The sequence below is a fragment of the Physella acuta genome, unplaced genomic scaffold (genome assembly GCF_028476545.2).
Source record: "Physella acuta isolate Inbredline_101_S28 unplaced genomic scaffold, ASM2847654v3 ptg000362l, whole genome shotgun sequence".
Taxonomy (NCBI): Eukaryota; Metazoa; Mollusca; class Gastropoda; family Physidae; genus Physella; species Physella acuta.
In genome coordinates this window covers 652,902-665,541 of record NW_026731881.1, presented here as the reverse complement: position 1 = coordinate 665,541, position 12,640 = coordinate 652,902, and the positions used below count along the sequence as shown (strand labels likewise).

At 37.7% G+C, this 12,640-nt stretch overlaps 1 protein-coding gene across 1 annotated transcript; it reads left to right on the top strand.

Moving 5' to 3' along the window:
• Nucleotides 1-4,846: 4,846 nt before the first annotated feature.
• Nucleotides 4,847-11,767, top strand: LOC131941441 (chymotrypsinogen A-like). Its single transcript, XM_059300699.1, has 8 exons — nucleotides 4,847-4,985; nucleotides 5,329-5,613; nucleotides 6,858-7,011; nucleotides 7,299-7,447; nucleotides 7,840-7,977; nucleotides 9,278-9,325; nucleotides 10,191-10,333; nucleotides 11,530-11,767. The coding sequence occupies exons 1-8, from the start codon at nucleotides 4,934-4,936 to the stop codon at nucleotides 11,692-11,694; spliced, it is 1,134 nt and encodes a 377-aa protein (XP_059156682.1). The 5' UTR covers nucleotides 4,847-4,933; the 3' UTR covers nucleotides 11,695-11,767.
• The last annotated feature ends 873 nt before the right edge of the window (nucleotides 11,768-12,640 follow it).

The window sequence follows — 12,640 nt, the reverse complement described above, 5'->3', positions numbered from 1 at the left end:
CATTTCATCTTTGTTTCTTTTTACAAGCTTTTAATTATTTGGATTCGTCCGTTTGTTTGTTTGTTTGTTGTTTTGTGGCCAAAGAAAAACTCGCTTCATCAGCTTGCTGTCGTCTGTGAGCTGTGGTCAAGGACGTTGCTTTCCCGCCCGAGAACGGTCATGGACGTTGTGAAGAAGTAGATAATTGTCTGCTATTGCGAGCTGATGATTGTGTTTCAAAGAAATTTTTTTAGTCGGAGCATGTGTAGCGTTATAAAGTAATAAAAAGAGGAAAGTAAAACAAATGTAAAAAAAAAAAAAACCCATTTCTGACAAGTTTTTAAATGCACAGAAAATTAGAAAATAAAACTAACTTGCTTTCTAAGTTTTGGTCGGTAAAATATGTAAAAGGTCTGATTAGCTACCAAAACTTTTATGAAAGAAAGTAAATGACTATTTTTCTTATCTTATTTAAAATACCTTTTTTTACAAAGTTTTTAAAATTTGTTTTTCGTTTTCAAAACTGGATATTTAATTTGTTACTATCGGTAAAAACTTTCAGAACTCAGTTGTGACACAAAAATTAAAAAACTCGCACAACCAGTATGTTAACCATTTGTCGTTTCTTAAGACGTAAAGGGTTGTTTAGTTGTGAGATATGAGACATTTTTATTTAGCACGTATTGGTGTAATAATTTATGGCGTATGTGAATGTTTATTTAAGATATATCTAACTGATAATTTATGACGTACATGAAAGTTTATTTAGGACTTATTGTGGTGATAATTTATGACGTATGTGAATGTTTATACAAGATATATCAAGCTGATAATTGATGTATATTGAGGGAGCCTGGCGTTTTCCCGAAAGACACTTGCCCAAATGAGACGAATGCCGAAATAGACACTTGTTCGACTGCGGCATAGGCCCAAATCGACACTTGCCCGAATGGGACAAATGCCCAAGAGCCACTTTCCTGAAGGCCGTTAGCCCGAAAAATGTTAATATTATTATTTTTTTTTTTACAATTTAAAAACTTTTAAACTTCTAAAATTTTTCTTTCTATAAAACAAAAAGTCCAGTATGCAATCTCCAATTTTTTAAATGAATCTCAATTTCTTTAATAAGTAATCGCTTTAACACAATGTCTAAACAAGGTGTGTTATATCAAGATCGAGCATAAGCGCCTATGTTTAGTTTTTAAATTCGACGCCAAGACCGCGCCTTATTGTGAAAATATGCTTAACAAGTATACTCAAACGAACGCGACTCTGTTCAATGTTGCCAAACGCAGCGTCGCTTCACTGTTTTATAATTCTGATATTACCACTGTAATACTTGGGCCAAAAATGATCCGCAAATCATTAATCAAAACAACAAAAAGACATTTTCACCAGCATCACCTTACATTTATAAAAAAATATATTTTAACAGCAATTTAAAAAACATAAACGATACATTTTTAAAAAAACTATTGAATAATTTCAACTTTAATGCATTAAATTGTTTTGATTTGTCAAAAAGTCAAATTCTAATTGGTTTGAAATAGCTACTTTGTAATATTTAATTTAAAACATTGTTTCGGGCAAACGACCATCAAGGATGTGGCTATCCGGCATCTGTCGCATTCGGGCAGTTGTCCATTCAGACATGTGTCGCATTCGGGCAGTTGTCCATTCAGACATGTGTCGCATTCGGGCAGTTGTCCATTCAGACATGTGTCGCATTCGGGCAAAAGTCATACGACTATATATATAGACTTCATGCAGAAACACGACATCAGTTTTAACATAAGTGATTTAAGCTGCCTGTCACCTTGACCTCACACCACAGAAGACTGTAACCTTGACCTCATATCCTAGAAGACTGTCACCTTGACCATACACCCTAGAAGACTGTCTCCTTGACCATTTTAGAAGACTGTCACCTTGACCTCACTTCCTAGAAGACTGTCACCTTGACCTCATATCCTAGAATACTGACACCTTGACCATACACCCTAGAAGACTGTCTCCTTGACCATTTTAGAAGACTGTCACCTTGACCTCACATTCTAGAAGACTGTCACCTTGACCTCACATGCTAGAAGACTGTCACCTTGACCTCAAATTTTAGAAGACTGTGACCTTGACCTCACATCCCAGAAGACTGTCAACTTGACCTCACATCCTAGAAGACTGTGACCTTGACCTCGCATCCCAGAAGACTGTCACCTTGACCTCACATCCTAGAAGACTGTCATCTTTACCTCAGATCCTAGAAGACTGTGACCTTGACCTCAAATCCTAGAAGACTGTCACCTTGACCTCAGATCCTAGAAGCCTCTCACATTGACATCACGCCATAAAAACCTGCAACCTTCTTAGCATGGCATTCATTTAACTTTCCTGATGAAGACACATTTGACATGATTCATTAAAGAAAAAAGCTGGCTTATGTTTTTATTATAATTTCCCCTCACTATATCAATAATGGAATGTAACTGATCTACTCCCACAAGTAGGTTGCTAAGAGATTTATTTCAATCGACGTTTTGAAATGTAGAAATAAATAGTTCATTCTTCATCTACGAATAAATCTTTTTTAAAAAAACGAGATGTTACATATTTTAAGAAACTATGGTTCCATGACAATGACAAATGATCGCAGACCAAATATCTCAGACAAGATATTTAACGGCGAAAAAGGTATATAGTATTTGTGATGAATTTATTGTTTCATGTCAACGCCAATATATATACTGTTTATGTCACCAATCCAAAAGTTTATGTCACCAATCCAAAGTTTATGTCACCAATCTAACAGTTAATTTTACTATCACTACACTTTGGTTGAAGTCACCCTCACTTTATATATATATATATATATATATATATATATATATATATATATATTCTGTTACGACCCCCTTCTCTAATACTTTCGAATTAGTCAGGGAATCGTAGACAAGAAGAAGAAAATAAAAATCGATAAATGCCAACTTCAGTGATCTCTATTTATTTCCACAAATTACAACACTTAAAGTTAACCCGCCACCGAAGTACAACAATCAGAAATATACACAACTAGCTACAACAACTAAAGTTCTTAGAACGACTACCCTACTTCTCCCTAACTGTCTAACTAGCCTAGGTCTACTACAGTACAGGCATCTCTTGGCTGTCCACTAGCTCACAGAGACGCCCCATGTCTGTCTCCTCTAGACCTAGCTATCCGAGTCCGTCTCCGTGTGTGTGACTTGTGAGTCTCCCTGAGTGTCCCCAGTCTGCTGTCTACCCCTCCTTAAATAACGGACTCACGAATGTCCAGGTGCGGGGCTAATTATGCACCAACACTTCCCACTCAAGCCTAACCTAATTAAATGTCGCCAACAGGTCTGGGGTACCTGATTAAAGTGTCAGACCCTGCTAATAAACTACCCCCATTACGGTCACCCAGGCCAACTAGATACGTGTCTTCTACACCTACCCCCATTGATGCCGTCGTCCGTAAATGTAATCTAATTCTAACACGTGCCTCGTTGATTGTCTCCATCTAGACCTGTTCAATCTGGGTCACGTCTGTTGTCAACCCTACACCTGCAACCTACGTCCCCACGGTCGTAACAATATATATATATATATATATATATATATATATATATATATATATATATATATATATATATATATATATATATATATATATATATATATATATATATATATATATATATATATATATATATACATGTATGTTGTAATCACCACTGTACAAAGTTGATGTCCCCTTCACTATGCATAAAGTTTAAGATTATCATCAGTATACAAACATGCAATGTCACCATCATTGTACAGCATTTGATGCTGTCAGTGATATGTATGCGTTTAGTGGCACTGTTGGAGACTGCAGGTAACTGAGACAAGCAACAGATGGGTCACGTGATCACAAGGATTAACATTCCCCGTGGGTAAAAACACTCGTGACGCCCGAGACTTCAGTTTCATGACGTCACGTAAATCTAACAGGTGATGACCTGTGGTCAAACACCTGTCACATAATCAGAAGAAACACAACACCATCCATACTTGATACATTTCACCAACACACGTAAGATGTTTGGTCATATCGTCACTAACTCACAGGTTTTTGCGTTAGAGAAATGCAACGATATGCTTCTAATGTCTCAAGTACAGTTGATAGAGATTTAACGAAATACCTTTACTGGCACTTGAATTGTTGCAATGATATGCCTTTATTACCACCTGGACATAAACAATGACCTTGCACCAAACACAATGCATTTTTTTCTCATTTCAACAAGAATACAGTCAACTATCGAACAAATTACGTTTGAAATATAAACGTCAGTGTCTTACTTTTACACTTCACACCTTGAAAATGTAAAGCGTGAAATATATAACAGATATTTCAGAAACTAGATACATTTTGTGTCAAGCTGATCACACTGTCCATTCTCATTTAATGGTCACAAAAAAAGAATAACTCTACTTCATCTACAATAATGTCCTTCAGGTCCGATCGTGTTACTTTACATTCGACCAAAAAGTGAATACAAATCGTGTAAGCAACATGGCTTGATTACAGCATGTACCTACTCGACCTCGCGCGCTCTTTCAGTGCAGAAAGTTTACACTTATGTTTTCTCTCACGAAACACTTTGAGAGACTGAGTCCATCTGCACTCAATCAAATTAGTCTTAATTACTTTATTGCGTTCGTCAGCACTTGGCCACGTGTAACATTGATCTGGACACCTTAGGCGTCTGGTCAACACAAAGTTGATGTTTGTTACCACCTACTGTGTTTGTTCATCTGTGTCTGACATGTATAAAAACCTCCTTGTCCACCCGCTACAGACAGTCTTGAGACAGTTCTCTCTACAGGTTGGCACGTCTAGGCGTCCCAAAGACACTTGACGACAGCGGCAAGTCTCAACATCGACAAGAAAAAAATGAATTTGTTTCCAGGTGTTCTGATAATGGTCCTGGTGACCTCACAACAGTGTTTGTAGCTTTTGTATTTTCTTTTTTAGTTTGTCATGACGAGTGGGCTTAGTTTGTGGTCAGGTAAAGTTGTCAACAGACTTCCATGTACCAACTGCCTGATATCGCATGTCACAGATTTATGTTAGAACAGGTTGTAAGATGATGACCAACATCATGAAGGCCTTCAAGAAATATTTGTCAGTCTCATTTCAACCAGATTCCAAACCTGCACGACTGTTTAACGTTTCTTTCATCTTTCTTTAGCTGCTCCAACTGCTGCTCACCAGATAGACAAACAATCCTCGACCAATCATTATACAAATATCTAGAATCTGACTTCAGATTTGAATGTTTTTTTCAGATGCTGTTGCGCTGAACTCGACGGCTACCACTACCATAGTGCCAACAACAACCAAAACAGCCACCACCACACCACCACCATCAACAACAACCAAAACAGCCACCACCACACCAGCATCATCAACAACTACTAAAACAGCAACTACAACACCTGCACCATCAACAACTACAAAAACAGCAACCATCACACCAGCACCTTCTACAACAACAACCAAATCAGCCACCACTACACCAGCAACATCCACAACCACTAAACCCTCTACTACAACAGCTTCTCTTGTCAAATGTAAGTTCATTTAATTTTTTATACTTACTTCTCTATCTATGAATGCGTTTGATTAAAGAAAATAAAAGTTGAGTTGTCGAAACATATCGTAAAGATACATAGTTTAAAAACTTGATGTTTGTGCTAAACTGTTTCCGGTAACAGTGGAGAAACTGATATTAAGTTTAGAGGCATAACTCAAAATTTACCTAAGTTTGCTGTCAATCTGTAGGGTTTTATGTCTTAAATCAATACAAATGTCTTGCATAGACTCCTGTTGTTTCATTGCTAAATGCGTATTTGCGCTTAAACAAAAAAACTTCTTAAATTCCAAATATTTAATACGCAAATTTAAGTTTAGTAAAACCTTTTGACTAAAACGTTAAACATTATTAAACATTTACAAAGAACCTGCCGTTTATAGTGACAAATGTATGTAGTTTCTAGTATACAATTTCATAAAATCTATTTTCAAATCAAGAAATAAATTTATTCTAACCTGCTTATTTTTACTTTTTCGTGTACGATGTACAGAGGAAGTAATGTAATCGTCAGAAAATCGAAATCGAGATTCTCACAAATCTCGACGTTTTACAACTCAATGATTTGGAAAAATAGAGTTTTGCAAATATGTCCGTAGATCTGTGTTTAGATGGGTCTTTCTAACAACACAATAATTTGAGTACCGTTACAGCAAGCTTGATAAATTTCATATAAGTATTATATCAAATGTGTTGTTCTGTATCTTTTTTTCAGCGATTTCTGTGTTTTCAAAAGACTGTACTTGAGTAATGTTTTGGATAAATAGTCGAAATTTCACATATAAGTTAAACATATAATTCTCTGCCAGCTTTCACATTTTGAGTAATTTCCGTTTACCGGAAATAGTACTATACGCTATTTTCGATTTCTCAAAAAAAAAACACCAAAAAAAAACCGCAAATTTTTTTATAAAATACTAACATTTCGCACAATTATACACATTGTTTGCTTTTCAAGTGGGGCGCAATTCGTTTTTCTACGGAGTTCTGTATTATTTTAAATAGTTTAAGTAATTAAAAATTGATTGAAAACCATGTCAATATCACGAGTTGCCATTCCGCGTAGTGTATTATAAGTACATGAGAAAGTTTAGGGGAGATCACTCCAGATTTATTAAAATTGTAAATTATACGTCATTGCTTGAAATCATCCAGTTAGATGATTAAATGTGACCGTCAAACAATGAAAAGTTTAGCCAATCATTCCCCCCCCCCCCTCCCCAGCCCAGTGCGGTGTCGCCAACAGCTCCAAGACGTGTGAGTACCCTTGGATGGTGATGATCTACGATAAACTACACCAGACTGTCTGCAGTGGCTCCATCATTGACGACAGGCACATCCTGACGGCTGCCCACTGCTTCGTACACCGGGACCCCACGTAAAGATCTTTCTTAACTTCGTACTCTAGGACCCCACGTAAAGAGCTTTGTTAACTTTGAACACTAGGACCCCACGTAAAGAGTTTTGTTAACTTTGTACATCAAGACACCAAGTAAAGGTCTTTGTTAACTTTGTACACCAGGACCCCGAAAATAGTTTTTAATGAACAATTTAACACAAGTTAAGCAAACTTAACATTTGTTGAGTGGACAGAGTTGGGTGAGTGAAACAAAGATGGTGTACACCTTCCCACACCTTGTTTACTAAACTGTTCCCAAATTCCAGGACCGGTGCCATCAGCTACTCGTCGTCCTACGACCTGACCGTCTACACGGGCTCCAGCGTCATGCCGTTTGACGCCAGCGTCCCCGGTGTGGTCAGCAGAAACGTCGTCACCATAGCAACACACCCAAACTACGACCCAAAGTCCTTCAGTAAGTTCATGTATCCTTTCCTCCACTGCTCCAAAGCGATCGTCGAATGTGTAAACTACTGATAGAAGCTGATATTACTTAGCGCCTAGGGTCTGCACATCACAACTGAACATAGGGGCAGATTAAATCACTTCTCTTAAATTAACACATGTTGTAAACCATTTCACTCAGAGTCCTGTGTTTTAGTAGGTTCTTCGTTACTGCAATGTTTATAAAAGAAAAAGATCCCATTATTACAATGTTCAGAAATAAATACGTAGACCATCAACTATAAAATGATAGTTAATTTAAATTGTTTGATTATAGTAGTAGGCCTACATTATAAACCTTTTTAATAAATGTAATGATTACAATTATACTGTATTTAATTAATTACATTATTTCTATTCCAGCAAACGACATCGCCCTCCTCGACTTGAACTTACCCATCACATTTGACACGTGCCACAAGCCCATCTGTCTGGTTGACGGTTCCAAAACTCCACAAATGGCATCAGGCTGTAGAGCTATGGGCTGGGGACTTAACGCCAGTAAGTGTCTGGGGAGGTGGGTGCTGGGGGGGGGGGGGGGAATCAGACTTCTTTCTCCGTGGGGGCACTTGAAATTTTCGGGGGGCGGTAGCCTTTCTTCGGGGGGGGGGTGGACACTGTTAAAAAAATATATTTTCTAAATAAATTATATAAATTTCATTTCGTTCAAGGGGAGAGGGGGCGGTAGACTTTATTCGGGAAAGGGGGTTCCGTACCTCCCCCCCCCCCGAAGAGATGCCTGGAAGAAACTCTGGGGGGGGGGGATTGAACTCCAGTAAGTGTCTGGAGTGGAGACGTATGTATGTATCATATGGACAGCCATCTTACGAAAACATGCACATCTCACAACTGACATTATCTCAGTTATTGATCAATCAATTAGATGAATGTAGTGTTCAAATACGAGATCTGATCAATTGATTAATTCTGTGTAGCTTCCTATTGTACAGTGGTGCTATGTTTATATTTTAGAAGTAACATCTTAAAATTTTCTTTGCATCAAATTCTAACAATTGCTCTTCTTTGTACTGAAACGGCATATGTATTAAATACAATTCGAGTCAAATGAAGCATCTTTGTATTAAAAATTCATCTTCATAACTCTTTTTATATGTCATTATTTTTATAACTCTTTTTATATGTCATTTAGCATATCTTTCTATTTCGCATTTAAAATAAATAAATTCAATACTGGCGTGCCCCTCCCCGCGCGTTGCTGCGGTCTCGTAAGAAAGTCTGACGCAATAATTTAAGAGACTTTTTTCATTAAGTTACAAATCATATATTCTTGAACAAGTGATCTTGTTTTCTGACAATGATTTATTTAATCGTAAACAATGCTTGCGCTATATTTCTTGGATAATATGTTTTGGGCAATTTGTTGATGAAAGCCTTGAGTTCACGTTAATCTCTCTTCATAATAGTGAGGTAGAAAACACTTCGGTGACGGCCCAGGTGTCAGGGATGTAGAAGGTTCTCTCGGAAGTCCACTGTTGCAACGCCACAGTAAGGTCCCATCTTATCCATAGTCTATCGGACTGTTTTAAACGAACGTATGTGGCAAAGCGCTAACGGAAATGCACGGGGCACCGAATCGCACCCTGCCGGGACGCTGCCCTTTCAAAAGTAAATTTTTGTTTTCGCGGAAACCTCCCCTAGAGTATTCTCATCAGCTCCCCAATGTTTCACGGCGATCCTATAAAAGATGAAGTAAAACATTATTGGATGAGAAACAAAGTAACCCACCCACATGATTTCAGTTTTATATATATTTTAGATTAAAAACACTTTTAATTTGAAGGTACTGTCGTGGCCAGAGACACTGATGAGAGGTTAGCACGGGCACTGGGTATGTATTATGTCTTAAACTAATTATTTCTGTACACATGAATTATCTTTAAGTGTTAAAAAGTTATAGACAAGTGTCCTAGTGAACAAAATTAAACATTTTACGTCTGGTGTGAGAAACAGAATCGAATTACATTTTGTGCTGAAGTAGTTTTTTTTTGTTTAAAACATGGTTCATTTGTCATAATTTAATGGTAAATTGTGGGACGCCATGGTTGACCGATAGAGCTCAGGACTGTAAACTTGAAAGACTCGAGTTTGGATTCCAAGATAGATGTGTATTGCGTCTCTGAATCCATTATGCTTGATGTAAGACCGGTTTATGTTTAATTCAGACCAGAAGATCCGTGACGTCATCAGGTGGTCTTATCTTGCAGGCAGCACAGCTGTCACCATCCACATCCACATCACCATACACATCCACATCATCATCCACATGACCATCCACATCACCATCCACATCAACATCACCATCTACATCACCATACACATCCACATCATCATCCACATGACCATCCACATCACCATCCACATCAACATCACCATCTACATCACCATACACATCCACATCATCATCCACATGACCATCCACATCACCATCCACATCAACATCACCATCTACATCACCATACACATCCACATCATCATCCACATCACCATCCACATCACCATCCACACCATCCACATCACCATCTAATCACCATCCACATCACTATTGCCATCCACATCACTATCCACATCACCATCCACATCACCATCCACATCACCATCCGCATCACCATCCACATCCACATCAACATCCACATCAACATCCACATCACCATCCACATCACCATCCACATCACCATCCACATCACCATCCACAGCCAGCTCGAGTGGTACCTATGAGAGCACCATAAAGTGGGCGGATGTACCAGTCGTGTCTGACGTCACCTGTCAAAACACCTACGGTACCTACTACACCGGAAGTAACTTCTGCGCTGGATCTTCTGTGAACAATTCCTGTCGGGTTAGTTGTACATTGGAATAATGTCAGGTCTAGGGGAATGGTAACAGATAGTGTTGTGAATGTTTTATTTGGTTGGGTCATGGCGGATAGTGTTGTGAATGTTTTATTTGGTAACAGATAGTGTTGTGAATATTTTATTTGGTGGGTTATGGCGGATAGTGTTGTGAATGTTTTATTTGGTGGGTCATGGCGAATAGTGTTGTGAATGTTTTATTTGGTGAGTTATGGCGGATAGTGTTGTGAATATTTTATTTGGTGGGTTATGGCGGATAGTGTTGTGAATGTTTTATTTGGTGGGTTATGGCGGATAGTGTTGTGAATGTTTTATTTGGTGGCGGATAGTGTTGTGAATGTTTTATTTGGTGGCGGATAGTGTTGTGAATGTTTTATTTGGTGGCGGATAGTGTTGTGAATGTTTTATTTGGTGAGTTATGGCGGATAGTGTTGTGAATGTTTTATTTGGTGAGTTATGGCGGATAGTGTTGTGAATGTTTTATTTGGTGGCGGATAGTGTTGTGAATGTTTTATTTGGTGAGTTATGGCGGATAGTGTTGTGAATGTTTTATTTGGTGGCGGATAGTGTTGTGAATGTTTTATTTGGTGGCGGATAGTGTTGTGGATGTTTTATTTGGTGTGTCATGGGGGATAGTGTTGTGAATGTTTTATTTGGTGGGTCATGGCGGATAGTGTTGTGAATGTGTTACCGAGGTGAATGATGGAAGATACCAATGTGAATGTTTTATCTTGGCCTATGGTGGCACTAACTGTTGTGAAACATTTCTATAACTTCGTCAGATTGTGTGATTGTATAGTGTTTGCACATAATACCGCCTATAACATTCACATTTCAACATGTTTTTGACATAGTTATGATGTGTAAACCAAAATAAGAAATTAATCTACGCATGCAGCAAATTAAAGGATTTCATTCTTACTTTCCTATTCTTCTCTTTGATATTTTTTACATTTCAGATGATTGGTCATTGTTTTACCTATCAATGTCTTTGTTCGAATTTGGAATTTAACCTATGTTTTACGTTTAGAATTGGATTTCTTTAATTTCTAAAGTTAATTGTTTGTTTTCCATATTACAACCCTAGTTACGATTAAGTTCTAGAAAGAAATTAGTCTAAAATGTTTACTACATTTAAGTGACCACTGTTCAGGTCTAATGCCTCCACTGTCTGATGTTGTAGGGCGACTCTGGCGGTCCACTGGCCTGTAAAGAAGCAGACGGCCGCTATTACCAGTACGGCATCGTGGTAGCCGGGGACTGTGGCTATCCTGGCCTCTACACCAAGGTCTCCAGTTTTCTCCCCTGGATAGAACAGATGAAGATATTAATGACGATGGTCGCTTAGGCGAAGTCAAAGTTTCGAATGGACTCATGTGAACTGTTCGATATCATGAAGAAATAAAGGCATCAAAATCACCCATTTCATCTTTGTTTCTTTTTAAGCTGTAAATTTAAAGGTTAATTTTTATTTCACTAGCGTCCTTACATTTAACATGTGGACTATAGAATATGGAATTTGTGATTGCTGACTAATGCCATATAGGTAATATTTACTTACGACATATAGGACATATTTGAGACATGAGATATATTTGAAAGACAAATTGAATGTTTTGTAGCATGATATCATACAACAGATGGCCTGGTTAACGCTTTAAAACCTTACCTCTAGATAAGCAGGAAGTGTTCTCTCACAAGTGTGTTAATTTTATGTTCATTTATCTTTACGTTTACGTGAACGCAATTAAATTTACCTGTTCACCTCACTGTCTTGTGAAATCCTTAACATTACCTAAACATTATAATAGATATAACCGTCAGATTGATATTAATAATTTGTAGACATATCTGCTGTTTTAGACAATAAAATATATTTATTCTCGTGTCCATAATTTAAAATGTCAATAAAACTATAGCACATGCTTTATAATAGGAAATATCGGTCTAGTCAAATAGACAACCGGACAAATAGACTAGACAAATAGACTAGACGAACAGACTAGACAAATAGACTAGACAAACAGACTAGATAAATAGACTAGACGAACAGACTAGTCAAACAGACTAGACAAATAGACTAGACAAACCGACTAGACAAATAGACTAGACGACAGACTAGACGAATAAACTCAGACAAGACGTACAACTTGGGACTAGACGAACAAATACGATGAAGATAAATTATGACCACAGGATGGGATCCTAATATCCTAACTTTATCCTAACATTTCAACGCTCCCCTCAAGGGTGTGATCACCAAACGGACAACATCCAAGTTGGTTTCAACACAG